The sequence below is a fragment of the Marmota monax genome, unplaced genomic scaffold (genome assembly GCF_021218885.2).
Source record: "Marmota monax isolate L192 unplaced genomic scaffold, Marmota_monax_Labrador192_F-V1.1 WCK01_AAM20220418_F8-fsc00007, whole genome shotgun sequence".
Taxonomy (NCBI): domain Eukaryota; kingdom Metazoa; phylum Chordata; class Mammalia; order Rodentia; family Sciuridae; genus Marmota; species Marmota monax.
The window spans coordinates 11,492,337-11,514,191 of record NW_026692781.1 but is presented as its reverse complement, the minus strand read 5'-3'; the positions used below and the strand labels follow the sequence as shown (position 1 = coordinate 11,514,191).

The 21,855-nt window shown below is 38.1% G+C and overlaps 1 protein-coding gene and 1 long non-coding RNA gene across 4 annotated transcripts in view; one reads left to right on the top strand and one right to left on the bottom strand.

The window, feature by feature from the left end:
• The window catches only part of LOC124094484 (uncharacterized), a 41,087-nt gene extending 22,126 nt beyond the window's left edge, over window positions 1-18,961 (bottom strand). Inside the window, exons 1-2 of the long non-coding RNA XR_006852256.2 lie at window positions 18,782-18,961; window positions 5,800-5,905 (exon numbers count right to left, since the gene is read on the bottom strand). This is a non-coding gene — a long non-coding RNA (uncharacterized LOC124094484). The remainder of the gene's footprint in view (window positions 1-5,799; window positions 5,906-18,781) is intronic.
• Window positions 18,408-21,855, top strand: part of Nfe2l2 (NFE2 like bZIP transcription factor 2) — a 28,039-nt gene continuing 24,591 nt past the window's right edge. The window contains exon 1 of one of the 3 annotated variants that reach the window (XM_046447227.1): window positions 18,408-18,599. In XM_046447227.1, the coding sequence (XP_046303183.1) occupies window positions 18,555-18,599 (45 nt within the window). In that variant the 5' untranslated portion in view covers window positions 18,408-18,554. Of the gene's footprint in view, window positions 18,600-19,011; window positions 19,151-19,506; window positions 19,767-21,855 lie in introns of those variants that run through there. The other 2 variants (XM_046447229.2, XM_046447228.2) reach the window with 2 other exon arrangements.

The window sequence follows — 21,855 nt, the reverse complement described above, 5'->3', positions numbered from 1 at the left end:
ATTTGTATTTTTAGATGACAGACACAGGCTAGGAGCAAATGCATTAAAAAAAAAAAAAAAAGAGTGCTATCAATAGACTACTTCCTTTCTTCTGCAGTCTCTGGTTTCAACTGCTGACTTTATTCAGGTCAGAGTGTGAAAGCTGGCTCAAGTTAGACAAGACCGCCCTGCCTATGGCCTTTTCCTTCCCTGCTGCTGAAACCAGCCCATCAAACCAAACCAAATTTCCTGGTCTGGCTGCCCCCAAACCTGCCTGCCTAAGACTATCTTCCTCCTGGGGTGGCACAGAGCCACATACCCCATCCCCAGCAGAACTTCTCACCAGGAGAGCCACTTGGCTATGGCCACATCCTTCCTCCCTGAGCCATTGTTGAAATGCAGCTGTAAACCCTATCAACCTCTCTCCCATTAAGTTTATCAGGTTATGTGGACTCAGGACTTGGAGCAAATGAATTTTCTCCAGGAGATAGGCTGTAGATGAGCAAGGTCAGGAGCATGAGAACAAATCACAGACTCACAGATATGATAGTTACCTTAGAAACTATGTCAGCCAATCCCAAATGGATACAGCCAATCTTATTTTATAGATTAGAAAACTGATATTCAGGTGCCAAAGCCTAGGTACTTTGATTTTAGGGTGACTGGCCATCCTAGTTTGCCTGGGACTGGGGTGTTTTCTGGGGTGTGGGAATTTCAGTGTTCAAACTAGGAAAGTTCCTGATAAACCAAAACAAGTTAACCACCCTGTTGGACTGGCAGCTAAAAACTCTTTTGCCTCTCTGAACAGGTCAGGTTTCAGCAGACCCTTGCACTGAAGTCCCCAAGCTGCTTGGTACAAAAATTCTGGATAGGAAAATGACCATTAAAATGGTTTTGCTAAGCTGGTTCCCCTAAATAGTCTTAAGGCATAGACTTATATGGCACGTGGAAACATTGTATTGGATCTGACTTAAGACAGACCAAACTCTCAGCCTCTCAGGCCACAGAATTTGGGAGAGCTAGTTACATAGAGTCAATCTCAGAAAATAAGGCTGTGGTCTGGTGTATTCATTTCATGGAGATAAAGCCTTTAGGGAGAGCGTTGTTGCTGTCCCTGCTATGTATGGCGGCATAAAAGCTAGGAATGGAGAAGTACTTGGGAAGGAAACATATCAGCAGGGTACCACGTGCTACCCTTACTTCCTTTTTCAGAAGTTTTGTCATATTAATCCTGCAATAAGCAATCATCGTTGACTAACTCTGGACTTTTTTCCTTAAACGTCAAGCACCTAATTTTTAAAAATTTCTTGGTTTTACTTCTCCTCCTGGGCTACTTTGCCTCCAGTACTTGGTTGCTTAGCAGTTGTTCCCTCCACAGCCTCTTCTGCTTTCTGTACTGTGGGATCCAGGCTCCAAGTCATGCACTACACCAAAGAATACCAAGACTCCAGCCAGGCAAAACTGTCAGAAATGTTAATATTTTTTTCAGTATTCTTTTTCCTGCATGCATTCCTTTAAGCTACCCTGAACTCCCCACCTCCACCCCACCCTTACACATACCTTACAACATTTAATTTTTTCAATAATTCACCCTTGTTTTCAGCCACCATTGAAATGTCCTTAGTGCTAAAGTAACAAATTTACTGATCTGATTAATTAATCTCTGCAAATGGGGGTTAAAATTAAAATTCAGTTGGAAGTGAATCTCAGCTGTGACCAGTAGAATTAACACCCCTCCTGGGCTGTCTTAAAACTTTTCTGAAACTAATTCTGGGGGAGAAATTTTGGAGTTGGGGGAAAGGGAGGTAGCTGCAGGGAGCATAGTAGAGGATTATTTTGGGAAGCACTTTATGACAGGGGTTGACAAATTTAGCAAAGAAAAATACAGGAGGACCAGTCAACTTCAAGTTTCAGATAAACAACCATTTGTTTATCTTATTTGACTTATATGGCACATGGAAACACCATATTGTTGTTTATCTGAAATTAAAATGTAACTGAGGGTTCTGTATTTTGTCTGCCAGCCTCTCTGTAATCCATGATATCTCCCAAAAATGTAATCTACGAATAAAGAGCCAGGATTGCTATGGAGTCTGGAACAGTTTCCAAACATCTGGCAGAAAAAGAATGAGCCTATCAGGGAAAGCATCAAGTGGTGAAATCACTACCCCCAAAACCAGGTGTGTTGATGCAAGGGGGCATCTGAGGCAGGACTGAAAGGATCACTCTTGGAGACTGGCCAAGGTGCCAGGGAAGTGGGTGTGTTTTGCTGGATCCTTCCCAGAAGATATAGTGTCTGGTTCCTGGGCTGAAAATTGAGCCATGTGATATCCATCCCACTAAAACATAATTTTTAGGTCTGAGGAAAGAGTGAAAATGTTTTTAAAATAAGGTAATAAATAGAGGGGAAATTATGTTCAAGAAGCTCAATCCTAAAAGGGAGTTCAGGCTCAGGAAATGCAATTTAGGCCTGCTAACATCAGATCAGAAAAATGCTGATACTAGCTATGCAAAAATGTTCAAGATCATATAATTTTCTTTCATTTTTTCCCCCAATAAACAAAAGTAATGCCATTAACTTCAAGAAGATTACTTTTGCCACCCATAACAATCTTTTTGTTTTCAATTAATGAAGAGAGGTTGTCTTGTTTTCTGTTACTGGCATCTATACTGGATACATTCTGTCTGTGCCTCCAGATCTACTCCTTTACCCTTCCCTGTCCTACCATGGGCTCTAGGAAGCTGACTATTAGGAACTCCCTTTCCCTCTGGTTTCTGGTTAGGACCAGCTGTTGGAGACATGAACAAGGGATTGAAGGACCAGAGGACAGAAAGGTCAAAATAACAGAATATTGTTGAGGGTATTTATTTAAAATGTTCATAATTTCAACGACCTGATAGAAAGCACTCAGTAAAACAGGAACAGATGAATACTTCTTTAACATGATAAAACACACTTAGCCAGAGTTCTACTTGATGGAGAAATGCTACAGACTGAAGTTGGAAATAAGACAAGAGTGCTCACTGTCACTATTATTAGTAAAATTTTACTGAATGTCCTAGAAATCATAACAAGACAAGATAAAAACTTCAATGGAACTGGGGGTGGAGCTCAGTGGTAGAGCCACACTTAGCATGCACAAATCCATGGGTTCAATGTGAAGGAGAAGAAGAAGGAAGAGTAGGAGGAGGGACAAGGAGGAAGAGGAGGAAGAGAAGAAAAAGACTTCAAGTATAAAGTGGGAAAGGGAGAAAAATACTTCTGTTACTTACAGATGATATGACTATGTTTTTTCAACCCAAGACTCAACTGGAAAATTAACATAATAAGACAATTCAGTAAAGTAAAAAGATACAAAATTAATATAGAGAAACTGATAAATCTCATATATACAAACAATAACCTCCTGGAAGATAAAAAGATGAAGGACTTTATCTAATGTAGCAAGAAAAAAAAAGGAAAATACTTAGAAATAAATTGAACAAAATATGTATCAGCACTATATGTAGAAAACTTTAAAACTGGGGCTGGAGTTGTGGCTCAGTGGTAGAATGCTGGCCTAGCATACATGAGGCACTGGGTTCAATCCTCAGCACCACATAAATGTAAAATAAAGATATTGTGTCCACCTAAACTTAAGAGGTAGGACATTTATTAAAAAAAAAAAAGAAAGAAAGAAAAGAAAACTTTAAAACAAACACCCCAGAATTCAAATAATTTTTGAATGAGCAGAAAGACATATCTAGGTCTCAAATTTTCAAATTATTAAAAATCACATCTTTAAGTTGATTTAATATTTTTACTCAATCCCAATTTTTTTAATATTTATTTTTTTGTTGTAGTCGGACACAATACCTTTGTTTTATTTATTTTTATGTGGTGCTGAGGATCGAACCCAGGGCCCCGCATGTGCTAGGTGAGTGCTCTACCGCTGAGCCACAATCCCAGCCCTCGATCCCAATTTTTTTAAAAAATCAATTTATTTTCCTTTTAAACTTGATAATTCTCAAATATATATTGAGGTCAGAGGAAGAATACCCAGGAAATGTCTGAAAAGGAGAGAAATATATATGTCTGTGTGGGAGAAAGTGGAATTCTTAGTCCTATTAGATATTAAAACACAATAAAAAGTCTCAAGAGGGGCATGCCTATAATTCCAGCAACTCCAGAGGCTTAGGTAGGAAGATCACAAATTTGAGGCTAGACTCAGCAATTTAGTGAGGCCCTCAGCAACTTTGCAAGACTCTGTCTCAAAATAAAATATAAAAATGGCTGAGATGTGACTTAATGGTAAAGCATCCCTGGGTTCCATCCCCAGTACAAAAAAAAAAAAGCCTCAGTAATTAAAACAATGTAGAACTGGCCCATAAATGTCCACAGAGATTAACAAAACAGATGAAATTGTAGACCCAGATGCATACAGGATTTGAAAAGAGTGACATTGTAAATTACCAGGTATAACAGAGGGCTATTCAAGACATGGTACAGGTGTAACTGGGTAGCCATCTGGAATAAAACTGGATGTATGCTTTATACTGTATACTAAATTACGAAGACATCATACCTTTAAATACAAAAACTAAGTAACTAAAATTAGTAGAAGAAAACTATGAGAAAATTTCTTAATAACCTGGAACGTTCTTATAATTGTGACTCAAAGTCAAAAATTTTTCATGTGGGGGAAAAAAGGAGAAAGAGAGAAAAAGAAAAAAGAAACTTCACCATAATAAAAATCAGAAGATAAATGACAAACTGGGAAAAGTACTTCCAACTCATATCACATATATTAATATCTTTTATATACAAAGCACTACCAGAAATATGTAAGATTTAAAAACCCCAAAACCAAAAAGAAAAATAGACAATGAATATGAAGGTGGTCATTTATATTTTCCAAAATTTAAAAGTTTGATAGTTTATCTTATAAATTTATAAATGGGTAAAACTTTAACAAGGACAATTTGGCAAGATCTGTCAATCTGATAAGTGTACCTATCTTTGACCCACAACCCCTTTTTAAATTAATATATCAAATGAATGTACTTGACACATACAATGCCCTGGTAAACAGCTGGATTAAATAATTCCACAATGTATACATGTATTGTGATATCACATTATACCCATAAATATATGTGATTATTATCCGTTAAAAATAAAATTAAAAATTAAAAACTGACCTAGGTACAAGGTTATTCATTGCAGCATTACTTGCAATAGCAAGAGTGGAAACAACCCAATGTTTATTCATATGAAATGAGTTAAATAAATAGTGATTCATTCATGCAGTAGAATATTATGTGGCCTTAAAAAAATTTGCATAGGAAGAGAATGAGAATGTACTATGTACCGTATTGATATAGAAAAATCTCCAAGATATTTTTAATGAAAAATACAAGGTGTAGAAAAATATATATTATGTGGTACCTTTTATACGTAAAAGGAAAAAATAGAATATATATTAGTATTTTCTATATGTATTTGTCTGAAATTACTTTAAGAATTCAGTAATAGTGAATTGGGAGAAGAAAACAGAGGAGACCTATGAATGGAAAATAGTGTAGAGAGAGACTTTTTAATTCATTAATTATTATTGTAATTATATATATTTATGGGTACAGTTTGATAATTTGATACATATATACAATTTGTAATGGTAAAATCCAGATAGCATCTCCACTTTCTTAATTTTTTTTACCTTTTATATTTTCAAAATGTTTGAATAATGAATATGTATTTTAGCTTTTTCACCACTGTGAACAAAAATAAAAATCTGACAAGAACAATTTTATAGAAGGAAAAACTTATTTGACGCTCACAGTTTCAGTGGTCTCAATCCATAAACAGCGTACTCCGTTAGCTCAGGGACCACAGTGAGGCAGAACATCATGGCAGACAGTATGGCAAAGGAAAGCAGCTCAGGACCTGGTACCAAGAAGGAGAGAGAAAGCGGGGCGGGGGTGGAGATGGCACTTCACTCACCAGGGACAAAGTATAAACCCCAAAGGCAGCCTCAATGACCTACCTCCTCCAGATACATTCTTTCTTGCCTACAGTTATTTTCAGATAATCAGTGGATTAAGCCATTGATTAGGTTATACCTCTCATAACCTAATCATTTCACCTCTGAAGTTTCTTGCATTGTCTCACACATGAGCTTTTGAGGGACACCACATATCCAAACCATAACAGTAAGTATTATTATTAAAATATTAAATGTATAAAAAGTCATATTAAATAATCAAGTAATACACTAATATATAAGGTAGGAAGTAATGTCCCATAACGCTAAATCTACCACTCAAGAAAATCAATGCCAATAGTCTGCTATATACCTTAAGGGATTTAATCATTGAAAAGCAGATAAGAACTTTAACATTAAAATTATTAGGCAGAGAATGTACTGTTTTCTGGTTCCCTAAAATCATGTTCTGGCATTGACAAATACACTTAAAGACAAGAAGCTGAGATAAATGATCTTCCTCAGGCTTAGAGTGAGTCACTAAGCTTATATAACATATCCTGTCTACATTGTCTATATGTCTATATTGAATGGGTTTAATTTTATGTAAAGTTGGAATAGGAAAATAATTCTGAATTATGTAGCAGTTTGAAAGTGAATTGTAGAGGTCATTATCTCTAATGGGTTAAGTATTTTGTAGATTTGAAATTAAGACATTAGCATTCCAACAAATGAAAATGTTTATGCTGTCTGCTAATTATTGGCAGTAGTACTACAGAATTCAGCCAGCAAGGCTCCTTAGTTACAAACATAAAGAATTATTCCTTGTTTTCCACTGCCATTATTAAAAATATTTTTTAAATGGAGCCTTATATTCCATGAGTTACATTACAGAGATCTTCCTCTGGTCAAGTTCCTGCAAGTTGGAAAATTCCTCAGTAGGTAGAAAATGAGTGTTAAAAATATTTATCAACAAAAAGATATACAAGAAGAAATATTCAGCCTCCCCATTTCAATATAAATACCAAAGTCTCTTGCTAAACCAGTACTTGATATTTTCATACATGTGTCTTAATGAAGCACAACAAAACAATCACCCATCATCTCATAGCAGAGTGTTGATGTTGAAAGAAACCTTAGAAATCAGCACATTTACTCAAGCAATCATTCTGTCAACTAATTAAACTTTATTGTTTATGGAGTGTCTCTGTATAGATAAAGTTAAAAGTAATAGGACTGAGAAGATGAATACAGTCTCTAGCTCTTAAGGAGCTGAAGTCTAAGCCAACTCCTTTATTTTTATCTTGAAGAATCTCTCAGTGTCTCAAGTTCAGACCAGTATTTCTTTTCATTATGTCAAATATGCATTTATAAAAAGAACTAAATATTTTGTATTCGTAGATTGCCCATTATTATATCAGCATTATTCACAGTTTTTATTTTCAGATAATTGATTCAAAGGCTCTAATTACTCCTCATCTTCATAATTAACTTTAAATACATTATACCAGTTAGCCTCACAATGACCCTTGGACTAGGAAGAGTGAGGGTAAACAACTTTCCTAGGTTGTGTGATGTACTTGGAGCTAGTATGTAACTGTACCCAGATCTTCCCATCTCTAAGGCTTACAACCCCCATACACTAATACACAGCAGGACTTGTCAAAATGTAGGCTAGAGAAACTATAATTTGTATTAATACGGTAGGAGTATGTGATGGTCATTTGATTAAAAAAAAACTAAATTACTTCACAGAAAATTTCTTGGAGATAATCAAACTAAGTGTAAACAATGTATTTCTGCAAACACAACCTGTTTTTCTGAGGATCATGAAGACCAAGACGACAATGGTAACTAAGTTTTCTTTCTTGCTTTAATAGGATCAATGTATAGGTGAAGTTACTGTTTTTTCTCACTGTATTACTTTGGTTTTTCGACTTCAAATCTTCTTATAAGCTTACCTTTTGTTTGAACTGCTTTGCTGTATGTCTTTTGACTATCCGTTTCAAGTCTTTTATCTTTAAAGATATTGCAGTATTTTTACATTAATTATTTTTTTAAAAAGTTACCTTGCCTTTCTACTTTCAGACATATTATTGTAGCTGTCCTCATGACACACTCTCTTCTATTTAAGCCTCTGGGAAGCAAGGTATTCACTCTTCAGTGAATGAAGAATGCATAACTCTCTTAGAGAAGGGTACAACTTTTTAAATTATGAAGGTGATCTGTAGTAAAATAATAATAATAATAATAATAATAATAATAATAATAATAATAATAATAATTTGAGTAAGGTCCCATGATTCAATCTAGTACTGATTGGCAGTTAACTATGAAAACCTTGGACCATGGAATCAGGCCATAAAATTTGAATCATGTTCCTTAAGAGTAATATTCTTTAAATTCACCCATGAACTACTAGCAATAATATATAGGTCACATGTTTCTTGGGGCCCTTATAATTTCTCCTTTATGCATTTACAGATTCAGTCAATGGTAGAGGGTTAATGGTAAGCAGCAAGGTGGAAAAAAGAAAGCATTTTCCTCAAGCTTTCCTAATATCATTTTCTCTGGTCTCTGGTAGATCTCCCCTTGCTATGCTTAGAACCACTTACAACCACAAAAAATACAAAGATGCCATTTGCAGAAAAGGTAAAAAAAATAAACATATGAATATCTTAAATTGAATTTAAATGTAAAAATTATAGCATAGTTTATATAGCTTTATTATATCCCAGTAGCATAAAATTATGCTTCACCCTTCAAATTATGTCATATACTTAAGTGAGGTCAGTGGCAAAAATTATAGTGTAGATCATGATTCCTACAATGTTTAATTATTCACAAACCATTGGGAGGTATTTTGTGGCCTAGTTTTGTCCAGTGAAAAGAGCAAAGGTTTCTGCAATGAGCTAAAGCCAGGATTTCACATGAGTTCTGCCATGGAACCTTAGCTAAGTTACTGAATCATGGTGCTATGTAACTTTGGCCAAGTTCCTGAGTCAGTGAACTAGACTTTATCACCTATAAAATGGTTATTGTAAAGATTGGTAATGACATATATAAAGTATCTGGAAGTAGAGCTTTGTATATAGTCAGTGCTCAATAAACTCATTTCACAAGAGACACTTCACATAGTACACATAATTTTTTAAAAAATTGAATTGATAATAAGATCAAGTGTTGGTATTATCTGACCTTCCAATTGGAATGAGCAATTGAAAAGACATATTTACTGCTGCTGCCAATGCAGTACTTAACTCCAGGAGGCTATAGGATTTAAGCTTTAGCAAGAAATATTTCTATAATGTTCCTTTATGAAAAAGTCTTTAGTGAAATAAAACAAAAACCAAAACCAAATTTCTTCCACCTTATGAATCAGTATTGTCACAAAACACCTACTGCAATGAACTCATCAGGGTATTTATAGATGATTTTGGACAATTTAATTAAAAATGTTTATAGTAACAACTAGGATTTCAAAGGAAGAACAATTGAGGAAGAATAAGAAACAGGTAATGGCTGTTGCTTCTCAGTGCAGTCCGGGAAACATGAATGGGTCCATCAGTGCATGGTAGCAGAGGAAATTCTTTTTATTTTTTTCTTGCTAAGGATTGAACCTAAGACTCGGAACATGCTAGCACATGCTATACCACTGAATTACACTCCCCAGCTGCAGAGGAAATTCTGAGGTACCAGTTGAAAATAAAAACTTAGTATTTTATAGTTTCTGTTTTTAAGAACTCAAATTTTCATGAAGCTGCATATTTTATATTTTCTGAATATTTTATGTCATCTTACCATTAGCTAATGATATTTTCTTACCATAATTCCTCTTTGATTATCTAATAGCAAAGTTGTTAACAGTCAAGCTTATTGTAGAGATACAACTTCTCCTCTCAGACAATGTATAGAAAATATTACATTATACATTAAAATCATGGTGCCATAAAAAGATAACCAACATCCTTAGACATTAGGAAAATGCAAATTAAAGCCACAATTCTGTATGTATATGTGTATATGCATGTATATATGTAATTAGAATCTGTATAATATTGGAGATATATGTGTGTGTATGTATATGTATATATAATTGAAACAACGATGCCAGCTTGTTTTAGAAATGTTGGGGAGGATCTTGAACTCCAATAGACTGTTGATGGGAATGTTAAATGGTATAACCAACTTAGGAAAAAGGTCTCGCACATTCTCATAAAGTCAAACATATGCTTATCATATGACCTAGCCATTTACTTCAAAGAGAAAAGAAATGTTTGTTCATATGTACATGGGTGGTGCATGCCTGTAATCCCAGTTACTCAAGAGGCTGATGCAGGAAGATCACAAGTTTGAGACCAGCCATAAGACCCTGACTCAAAATAAAAAATAAAAAAATAAAAAGGAGTGGGGATACAGCAGCCCTGGGTTAAATCCCCAGTACCCCCCGCCAACACAGAGAGAGAAAGAAGAGAGAGAGAGTGCGCGCAAAAGAGACCTGTACATGAATGTTGAAAGCATTACTTGTAATAGCTAGAAAATGGCAACATTTAAATGTCCATCAACAAGTGCACGAATAAACACGTTCTGATACATTCACACAACGTAATACTATTTAATGAAGAGGAATGAAATATAAATATATATATATATATATATATATATATATATATATATATATATATATATAATGTAGATAAATCTCTATTATGCTGAATGAAAGAAGCCCGATAAGAGTCTTTATTATATGATTCCATTCATGATTAGAATATCAAACAATTCGTAGTTACGAAGTAGATCAGTAGTTGTCTGATGATAGGAAGCAAGGTTCTTCTTCCTAGAAGCAGAATTAAAATTGAGGCAAAAGCAAACTTCCGGCACGATGAATTTATGCATTATCTTGATTTTGGTGATGGCTTCATGAATGTGTGTTTGTGAATTTATGAAACTCTATACTTTAAATATGTGTCATTTATTGTATGTCACTTATACCTCAAAAAATCTGGGATTTTTTTTCTGTTTCCTTAAAGAAAATTTGCCTAGTAAGTGTGAAGCGCTGGTTTCAATCCCCAGCACCAAAAAGAAAGAAAGAAAGAAATATAAGAAAAAGTAATAAAAGAAAAAGAAATTTGTGTCAATTTTGCATAAAAGCTTAAAAAGAGAAAACTCTAGTCCTCTGCCAATATGCTGAATAGATCAACTGTCTTCATCTTTGTTACTTCCTTAAGATAGTCCATTATGATGTTTTATTACTGGACTGTAAGGACCTTGAAAACAGAATGTGTATTTAACTCAACTTGGTCTTCATTGAATCTTCAACATAATTCCCCTAAGTATTCAACTATTGTTTTTTTTAAAATGAATAATAAAATGTCTGGATTTGGGGGGGAGGCACTATTTTAAATACTTCTGCCCAAATATTCTAATTAACCTTGTATTTTTTTGGAAACATACCTTAGACATGGCACATTTTTAAGAACTTTAAAGTCAGTGACTGTTCAGCTACTTATCACTGGCTTGCCCATAGATAAATTATCTAGTATATTTGGACCTCAGTTTTCTCATTTCTAAGGTGGGGGTAATAATGTACCTGGACCTTTGGTTTTCTGAAACAATTAAATGAACAAATTTATGCAAAACACATGATCCACAACACACAAGACCCAGCAATCAACAAATATTTGTTGTATTTGTTTGGGTTGTTGTTGCTATTCAAAGCCCTAATATGTCATAGAGAAGTAAAAATCTGAAAATTAAGGTTGGGATACAGAGTAAGCATATAATAAGTGTTAGCAGAAAAAAAAGGCAAGTAAATCAATATATTATCCAATACAAATTTTTAAAGTTTATGAACTCCTGAAATTGAAATATTCTATCTTTCATCAAGAGAAAGAAAATGTGATGAATAGTTGCCTGAGTCCTCCCTGAAGTGAGGGATAACTCTAAACTGACATTAAAGTTAACCTGTAGGTTAGGCTTTTTAGATGCACACATCTAGAGGAATTTAATCTATTGGAAGAATTGCAAGGGTTGCAATAGCTTATAGTCTTGTCAGTATATTGTATGCCTTATTATTAGACCTTTTCATTAAAAGATAAAAATAGAATCCCTGCCATTAAGTGAAGGGGCTCAGGTTGGAAATGACCCTCCCAGCATTCACTTGGAAGTTTTTAAATTCAGAAATCCTGTTCTTGTATTTGTTTGCAAGTTTTCTCTCTAGTGAAAAATACATTATCATTCTGTCCACAGGGAATTAATTAAACAGAATGTGGAAAAATGTAATCTTTAGGGAGCTTTGCTACAAGTACTCTCTGCAAACACAGCACAAGCCAAGAGACTATCTAATGATACCTGACATGGAATGGACTAAGCCTGGGCATTGGATCCAGTGATTTTCAGATAATAATTTTCTTGAGCTTTAAGCAAGTCATTTTATTTTTTTGTCACTATCTGATTTATAATATTGGACCAAATCACATCACTTTGATTTGCAGGGAATATGAAATATATACAAAAATAATAATTATTGTTAATAAATTGGATTATTAATCCCTTTCAAAACCAATGTGCCAATTTACACTTTAGGTATGTCTCGGTATCAGATTTATCTGCAAAAGTCCAATTCAATTTGTTGTGTGAGAAGAATATAAAACTAGGAGTCAGGAAACATTATTCTACTTCTGGTTCCAGCAATAGCTAGTTCTGTTACCATTGTTAACCACTTGACCCCCCAGTTCCCTCAAATTAAGAAATAGTAGCTTAGATTAGAGTAGGGAGGAAAAATACCCGATAAGTGCCACCAATCCTGTACAATCCTGTAACTCTGTGCCCATGGTAGACATTGTTATTCAAACATTGACATTTTCTACCAAATTGGGAAACTGCTTCTGAATACTTCTCAGCAAAGCCTCATAGGCAGCTACTACCTATAGATCAGAGTTATCAATCCAAACAAAAATTACTTGCCATATCTGGGTCAGAAATCTTAAGTTTCCTTTTGATTCTAACATTATTCAAAGGGCAAATCAAAAGTCCATGGAAATAAAAAAAAATTAATTGTAGATGATAAATAACTTGGTGAATCTTATTTCTCTTTTCACTTCTCAGCCTTCAAGCATGTTATAAACTTTGTCTGCAAGGCTGGTTTATGAGGATGTTTTGCTCTTTTTTGTTTTTTAAACTTTTAGTTGTTGATGGACATTTATTTTAATCATTTATTTATATGCAGTGCTGAGAGTTAAACCCAGTGCCTCACATCTGCAAGGCAAGCACTCTACCACTGAGCCACAACTCCAGCCCTGTTTTGCTCTTTTGTTCATTGCATTTTTTTTAGAATTTATTTATTTTTATTGTTTTTTTAGAACCAATTAAATTTAGTTGGTTCTTTCTACATGACAGTAGAATCTATTTTGATATATTTATACAAGCATGAGATATATCTTATTCTAATTAGGATCCCATTCATTGCATTCTGCTTTTTGTTTGTTCAAAATGAAGTTTTTCTTCCCCTTAATTCTTTTATGTGCGTGGAGGGGGGAGTGCTGAGAATTGAACGTAGATCCTCACACATGCTAGACAAGTGTGTGGATTCACAATTGAGCCACACTCCAGTTCCTTTTCCCACTAATTTAAAAGTACATTCTGTAAAAGATTTGAATAATTAAGAAAAATACAAAGATGAAAGTGAAAATTATTTAATATTCTACTCCCAACACTAATATTCATAAATCAACTTTCCAGACATAGTTCTGTACCTAAGCATTTTTCTATGTTTTGTTTATTCTCCCTATAATGGCAGTGTTATATATGGAAAACTTTGCATATGATTATGAAGCTGCAGTTCTTAGTCTCTACTCATAAAATTTCTTCTTTGTCTGGGAACTACTATTCTGAGTGAAACTTTGCATATAATGGCAGTAAATTGGAAGAGGAAAGAATTTTCATACCCTTACCATAACTACAATTAAATGTGTGGATGAAATCTCTAGGCTCCACTCAAATAAATACAAGATGGAAAGATCTGCAAAGCATGTGAATGAAATTCAATTTGAAAATAAAATAGATCCAGTGGTTTGGGGGAAAGATAAGTATTCCTTCCCCACCCCTGCACCTTATCTCCATGATGCTGCTGCTGCTGCTGATGATTAAAATAATACATGTTTATTTAGTAAAATACAGACAGGCAAAAAATTATCAATTTACAACTAATTAGATTAATAAATAATTACCACTTGGGGGTACAGACAGCATTTTTCTTATGCAAAAATATTTATATATTTTTATTACCACTTGGGGGTACAGACAGCATTTTTCTTATGCAAAAATATTTATATCAACACACATAATTCAAAATAACTCTTTTTAAACCTCCATTTCTTTTTTCCTTTACTCACTGCATTGCAGTTCCTGAAGGGCACTGTTTCTATTATGAACAGGAAACTGCACCAGTTAAAACTGGCTTTGTAGATATGCAGCTCTTTATAGCTGTAGTTTGCATAGTGAGGTGTGCAAAGTTTACACATAAATTACTTTGGACTCTACTATACTGGAGTTCAGTTTATTCAATGGGCAGTTTTCTCCTGAAGTTCAAATTCCCTCAGCAGACAGTCAGCAAGAATGTTATATAACTGGTGTAAATGAAGTCTTATCAGGGTCAGAACCTTAATATGCATTTATATAAAAAATCTACTTAATTGATGGAATGTCTGTATTCTTTAAGTGTATTTTAATAAGGAGAATATCTCACTATCACCTATCTAATGGTATTATACTGATGTGTGACATGATGAGGTCATTTGCTTTGTATGTAGCAAAAAGTATGTATTATGGGAAAGACAACATCCTCATTGCCAGGGAAGTCAATTCTTTTCTACTGATCTGAGATGTTATTAAATCACCTTAAAACATGCTCACAGTAATGCTTAACAAATATAAAGCAGGCTGGAGACATCCTGCTTTTGCTATTCAATATATACTACTTTTGTTATCTAATGCTATGAAGTAAGCCATCTCAAAACAATTTATTATACTCCTGCACAGTTCTTTGGGTAGATTGGGCTCAGCCAGTCTTCCACTGCTTGCAGTTTCTCATATGTGGTTGCAGTCTGACATTAGCAGGGCTGGAGTTCTGTTTCCCGACTAGGTGGGCTAGAAAGTCCAAGATGCAGCGGGGTGGGGAGTGTGTGTGGGGTTGTGGCTCAGCAGTAGAGCGCTCACCTAGCACGTGCAAGGTGTTGGGTTCAATCCTCAGCACCACATAAAAATAAGTAAAATAAAGGTATGGTGTCCAACTACTATATATATATATATATATATATATATATATATATATATATATGAATGTGTATATATGTATGAAAAAAAGAAAGTCCAAGACATTCAAATATCTGGTCCTTGTGTTCACATAGCCTCTCTCTCCACTGGGAGTTTCATCCTGTGTGGCTTCTCCTTCATGAAGGTAGTCAGATTTCTAATATGATGACTAAATTCCAAGAGTATAAAATTGAAAGCTGTCAGGCTTTATTCAGGCTTAGGCTGGGACCTGGCATAGTGGCACTCCTGGCCTCCAATAACTTAAAGCAAACCCCAGGGCCATCCTTGATTCAACGCAGGGGTACTACTCATGTGCTTCAGTATTGGGAGGGGTGGGGGTTTTTTTGGTATCATTTTTGGAAATTTACTTCCCAATATGCTGTATGAAGTAAAATTTCAATTATAATTCCAAGAGTATGAATATTTTTTTTGTTCCAACAAGGGGTATAACTGAGGAGGAATGATAGAAGCAGCAGCCTTGGTTCTTTCTTGGGTCTCGGAACTTGACAGATGAGGGCAAGAGAAGCAGGTGGAACAATGGGTCACTGCATCACCGTTATCCAAACTTTGTGCACTCAGAAGGCTTCCTTCTTGATGCTTACCTTTCGTGAGATTTGGGGGCAAGGTATCACAGTTCTGACACTTCTCAAGCATGTGTGGAGAGCTGTCTGTCTTTTCAAAGACAGCAAAGAATTAATGAAAATGTACAGGGATCAGTAGAATGTGATACCAATTAGGGGAAAAATAGTAGGGCTAGGGGTGTAGCTCAGTGTAGAATGCTTGCTTAGCATGCAGAGGTTCTGGGTTGAATCCCAACACCACACACACACACACGTATGCACACACTCATGTAATTAAGAGCTTGGCAGTACATTGGCTCTCATGGACACCAGAAAAGGAGAGAAAAAAAGAGAACCTCTTCTTTCTTGCTCCCCTGGTGCTTCTCAACATGTAGTTATCTGTGCCCCCATAGCACAGAGTGCAAGTTTAGAGGGCAAGGAGGGCCGGGGTTCTCCTTGGCCCTCTTTGAGGAGACAAGAGGACAACTGTATTTCAATATTTTCAAAGACTGGGAACCTCCTTGGCATGGGTGGTCTGAGACTCAGATTTCCTTTTCTAGAGCTGAACCACCATTCAATGTCAAACAGATTTTCATGTTTTATTTTTCTTTCTTTGGCATGTTCAAACTTATCATATTCCTCTCCTCCCTTTGAAAATATGCACTCTACAGGTGCCTGAAATAATATACTCCCAGCAAATTGTAGTTTTGTAAAGGTAATGGTTATTTCATTCAGTCTAAACTCAGTGGAAATGTTGCTTAACAAGGAAGTACCAAAGACTTTATGAATGCCTTCAGGATAGCCACTGAGCATCTCCTACCTCCTGGTTAGCTGTCCACCGTCTCTGATGTAGTAGTTTTAATAAGTGACCTGAATGGTTAACAATGTACTGTTGTTTCCTTTGACCCCAAAACGTCATTTTACTATGATGTCTGCCTTCTTCGTATGAGGTTTTTGTAAATAATTTCTCCCAAACTTGTTTTCAGTGTGGGGATCATTTTGCAGGATTTTTACCCAACAGCTGAGGTTTAATTCAAGTTGGAGAAGCCTGCTTCAATTACAAGTAATTACACTTCACTTATCTAAAAGAATATTTGAACATGTAAACCTACATGTAATTCCTGGGCGTGTCAAATTATGCAACCAAGGGAAAGTAAGCTCTTGCAGGGTTCTTTTTTGCGGGGGGGGGGGGGGGGGGGGGGGGGGCTAGGGGCGGGGCGGGCGCAGGGCGGGCGTTGATCTGCTACAGTCAGGTTTTGAATGAAAGAGTAAAACCACTGTTGGTACTATCTGCTTCACCTGGTTTTGAATAATTCCGAGAAGCTAGAAACTGCAAAGTAGGCTTGCTCCAGAGTTCGTGTGTTGATGTGTAAGAGAAAAAAACCCAAACCATCTAGCCTCTTTTAAAACTTGTAGGAATTCACACTATTCTTGTTTTCGAATACTTTGTTATCCGTAGGCAATGATTAATTTTTAAATGTTTTAAATATAAAGACGTAATACATATTCACAGTAGAAAAACACATTTAAAGCAAAGAGAAAGAAAAATAATTCATTATTTTACAACTATTAATACATAAGATACCATTCTTCATCCCTAGGCACAGGTTTTTACAAAACAGGTCTATACTATATCAATCATTTAAAAAAAATTGTAGTTGTAGGTGAACAGCATGCCTTTATTTTTATGTGATGTTAAAGCTTGCATCCAGTTCCTCACCCATGCTAGGCAAGCACTCTGCCACTGAGCTACAACCCCAGCCCCTCAATCATTTTATAACTTTATATATTTTTTAACTATATCGCGAGTACTTGAAAATTCCTAAAATTTTGGCGTGTTGTCCTGTTGAAGGACGCCATCTGTGGTTTGTGCGTGCTTTGAAGGGAAGAGAAAGGTCTTCGCGTTCCCGCTCAGCTCTTGGTGGGCAACCCTGACCCACCCAAACACCATTCGTTTGCCCTCGGCAACCGGAGCTCAGAGAGTGCGAGCGCAAGGGAGTAAATCGAGGGCGTTCAGGGTGACTGCGAGCACGAGCTCGCAGCGTGGCCCACACCTCCCCTGGGCAGGGCTCTGGCTCCAGCTCCGGAGCGGACCGAGGGCCAGAGGGCAGTTGGCGGTACGCACCGCCGCGGTCCAAATCCTCGGCCCCCGCCTCTGGGCTGGCGCCACATTTGGGCGGTGGGGTGAGATAAAATGGGCAAGGTTCTGCAACTCCAAATCAGCGAGGCGCAGCTCCGATACCGGCGCGTTTACAGGGGCTCCGGGCGTGTTTGTTCCAACTGTTTAAACTGTTTCATGCCAGAGCCCAAGCCACCTTCGTCAAACAATTCTTAATCTCCCGGGCAAGAGGGCCGCCCTTCTATGCGGGGAAGGGCAAATTGAGCGCGGGGACCCGGGGTCGAACACTACCTCTCCTCAAGCCGCTCCAAAGGACCCCAGCCCGCCGCCCCTTCGCGCCCCCGGACACCAAGCTTCTTGCGTCAGCCGGGGCGGGGGTGGGGGATTTTCTGCAGCCGCGCCGCGGGGGAAGGAAGGGCCCGGGATCTTGCCCCGCCCTCAGGGGGCGGGAGGCGGAGCGGGCCAGAGGGCTGGCCCGCAACTCGGGACGAGTAGCCGAACGGGGAGTGCCGAGGGCCCCCAGGAGCTGCCGCCGCCGCCAGTGCTGCCCTGTCCGCGCCGCGCTTTGGCAGCCGGGACAGGGTCGCCGTCGAGGAGCCCCAACGCAATCTCCAGCTCAGCATGATGGACATGGAGTTGCCGCCGCCAGGACTGCCGTCCCAGCAGGTGCTCCCTGGCCCCGGGGCTCCACGTTGGTGTCGGGACTGGGGCTGGGGCGCGAGGGAACCACGGCTTGGGAGGGACAGCCAGAGCCTGGACTGCAGCGGCCGGACACTGGAGCCGCTGCACGACCCTTGAGTCAGTGAAGGGAGTGGGGACGCCGCCGGACGGTCAGACCGTCAACGTACCTGCGGCCCCTGAGGATGGCTGGGTGGAAGTGTGGGGAGAGGTTCGGGGGCTGTGCCAGCGTGTGTGGGAAGAGGAAGCGTCTACGTCCGCTCCCTGGCCCTCGAAGCTGGGACCCCGAACCCTGGCCTGGTCCTCGAGTTTGAGCGGCCCAAGAGGCTGCGGGGCAGGAGGGGGCGGACGCTGGCAGTCTGAGCCGGCGCGGCCCGGCCCTTTCCGGGGCTGCGCGGCTCCCCAGACTCGGAGCCGGCAAAAATGTGCCTAGTCACGGGGCCGCTCTCGGGGGAGCTGAGGTCTCCTGCTGGTGTAGGCCTGGAGCCCCTCCTCTCCCGCCGCGTCCCCCTAGCCCCCGGGCCCCACCACTTAGGCGGGTACGGGCTGTGGCACCGCGCACTCACCCCGCTGGGCCGTCTGTGGGCGCTACTTTGCCAAGTAACCTAACCAGTGGATCCATGGGATCACGCGTTGGAAGCTTTGATCTAGAAAACCCAATCCCCGGAGGTGGGGGGGAGTCACGAAGTGCCCTGCGCGCTGGAATCCCTCGACGTGCGGCCGGCGGTCTGGAGGGGTGCCGCGCGCGTTTCTTGGCGCTCTTTTGGGTCAGGGGAGAGGTTTGGGCTGGGAACTCAGGGTTGGCCCCTTGCACCGCAGCAGAACGTGAGGGCCAGTCCGCGGACTGTGAGGTTTGAGTGGGCAGTGACCGGGATTTCTTGTTCGGGGTGCGGTGCCTCTCTGTGTCGATCCTAGCATTCGTGGCCTTGGCCTCAGTGACAGTGGCCGGTTGGCTGTCACGGCGGCCCTCAGTTGGCCCTTTCCTGCTTTATAGCGTGCAAACCTCGCCGCGCTGGGGCCAAGGGACAAGTTGGAGCTGTTGATCTGTTGCGCAATTGTTATTTTCCCCTGGGTGGCTTTGTCTTTGGATTTAGCGTTTTAAAATTGCAATTTCAAAATGTATAAGGCAGGGTATTCTGTTCTGTGCTGTCAAGGGTAAGAGTTGTGAGTGTAGATTAGAATTTCTATTGCTTTTAGCCTGTTACTAAATTTTTATTCCTTTCAGCTATTTATCCCATGAATCCTTTATATTTTTTATTTGAGAATTTGCCTCCTCAGTTTCTTATCGTGTTACCTTTTCTTTGTAAGGGCAGAGGATGGGATACTGGTGTTTCATAATATTTTGATATTGTTTTGTACATTATTATAAAAGTAAAAAAAGTTTCTGTTCATACTTTGTAGGAACTTTTAAAAGAAGATTGTTCTTTTGTCAATGGTGGGGATAATTGAGTTTGTAGGGGGAAAAATTTATAGGACAGTAAATATGTTTATGCTCTTAAATGTAGAGTTTGAGACTGATCCTGAAGAGGTTATGTAAGCTTTTAGGTTACTGACAGCTTATTAATTGTACATTTTTTTCCTTTTAAAATTATTTGTCTTGAACTTTTCCTCCCAGAAATGGTTGCGATCGTATTCTCCTGGTTCTGGTTATTAGGAAGAAGTATATTGTACATTATGATTTTTTGTTGTTCGTTAGTAATCAGTAGGAATGTTTGAGGAAAAGATAGATGATGTAAATGAACTTTGGTTTTTAGTATTTTTTATTTACTGTGTAGTATTGCATTCCATATACAGAAGTGCATAAAATATGTACTCCTTTCTCATAAGTACGAATTTTTCAGTTATGTTTGCAAAGATGGAAAATTGGTTATTTTTATCAAACACATCATTTTGCATATTTGAAGACAATGAAAAAATGAAGTAAAATTGAGAATCAGTTTCATGTTTATAATTGTGATTCATATTAAAATCATTTCAGTAAGAAAGGTTTGAAGAGTCAAAGATTTGAACAAAAGGGTCAAAGAAACTATCCAGGTGTGAAGTGGGTATTAGGTATTAATGGTATTACAGGTTTTCACTCTGCAGAGGATGTGTTGAGAAACAAAATAGTAAGAAGAGCCAGACCGATTCTATATCTTCATTAAGTAGAGAGAGAACCATCAGTTATTTTTCAAGAGTGTCTTGGAAAGATAAAGCACTTTTGTAGATGAGGGATGAAGTTGATCTTGGGTTAGACTGATAAGATTATATTTAAAAGTCAAGCATAAAAACAGGACAAGCTTCTCATCTCTTGAATGAATGTTAAGCAAAGAACAGTCTGACTTTAGATATGTGGAAAATCTCTTGGGACATTGTGGAAGCCCACAGGTAGGAGGATAACTGCACAACTCACATCAGTCTCTCTGCATTAAACATAATAAGGGCCATTTAAAAATATCACTTATTAACTTGGGTCCTTAAAAACATTGCTGGGAGGGATGGGGATATAGATCAGTTGGTAGAGTGCTTGCCTTGCATGCATGAGGCCCTGGGTTCTAATCTTCAGTACCAAAAAAAAAAAAAAAACCCAAACATTGCTGGGAAACCAACAGCAACAGGAGAACTCCCAGTCTTTTTTTAGGGCTATGGAAGCATTGTAAGCCAAATGCATCATTTTTCTTAATATTTATTTTTATTCAAGATGACTTACACTTAACAAAGCTGCATGAGAAAGGAGTCTGTGACTACAGAACAGATGCTTTTTTTTTTTTTTTTTAAGCATATCCTTCGTTCTGACTGAAAACAATTATAGGGAGTTTTATATATATATTTCTTTTTCACTTTTTCTTTAAGCCAGGTTAACCTTTCCGTGTTTAGGAAGAATTTGGCACTAAGATGATAACAGATTAAGTTATTGGACACCTCTGTGTGCTAGGCAATATGATAATTGATTCATAAATAATTTCACAGTGACTTCATGGGAAATACTGTTATCTCCAGTTTCCAGGTTAGGAAAGAGGCACAGAGAAAGGTCCAGTACTCTAAAGTGACCCAACTGTTGAGTGGCCCAGAGAGGATTCAAATCTATGTAGTCTGACACAGAGCTCAGAATCCCCACTTTCAATTCGAACAAAGAGGAGTTAACCTTGAAGCAGGAGGAAAAGCCCACCCTTAACAAATCGATAGATTAAGAAAAACTAGCAGAAGAGCCTGGAATGAAAGATTCATATTTGCATCTTTCCCACTTACCATGGAGCGAGGTGGA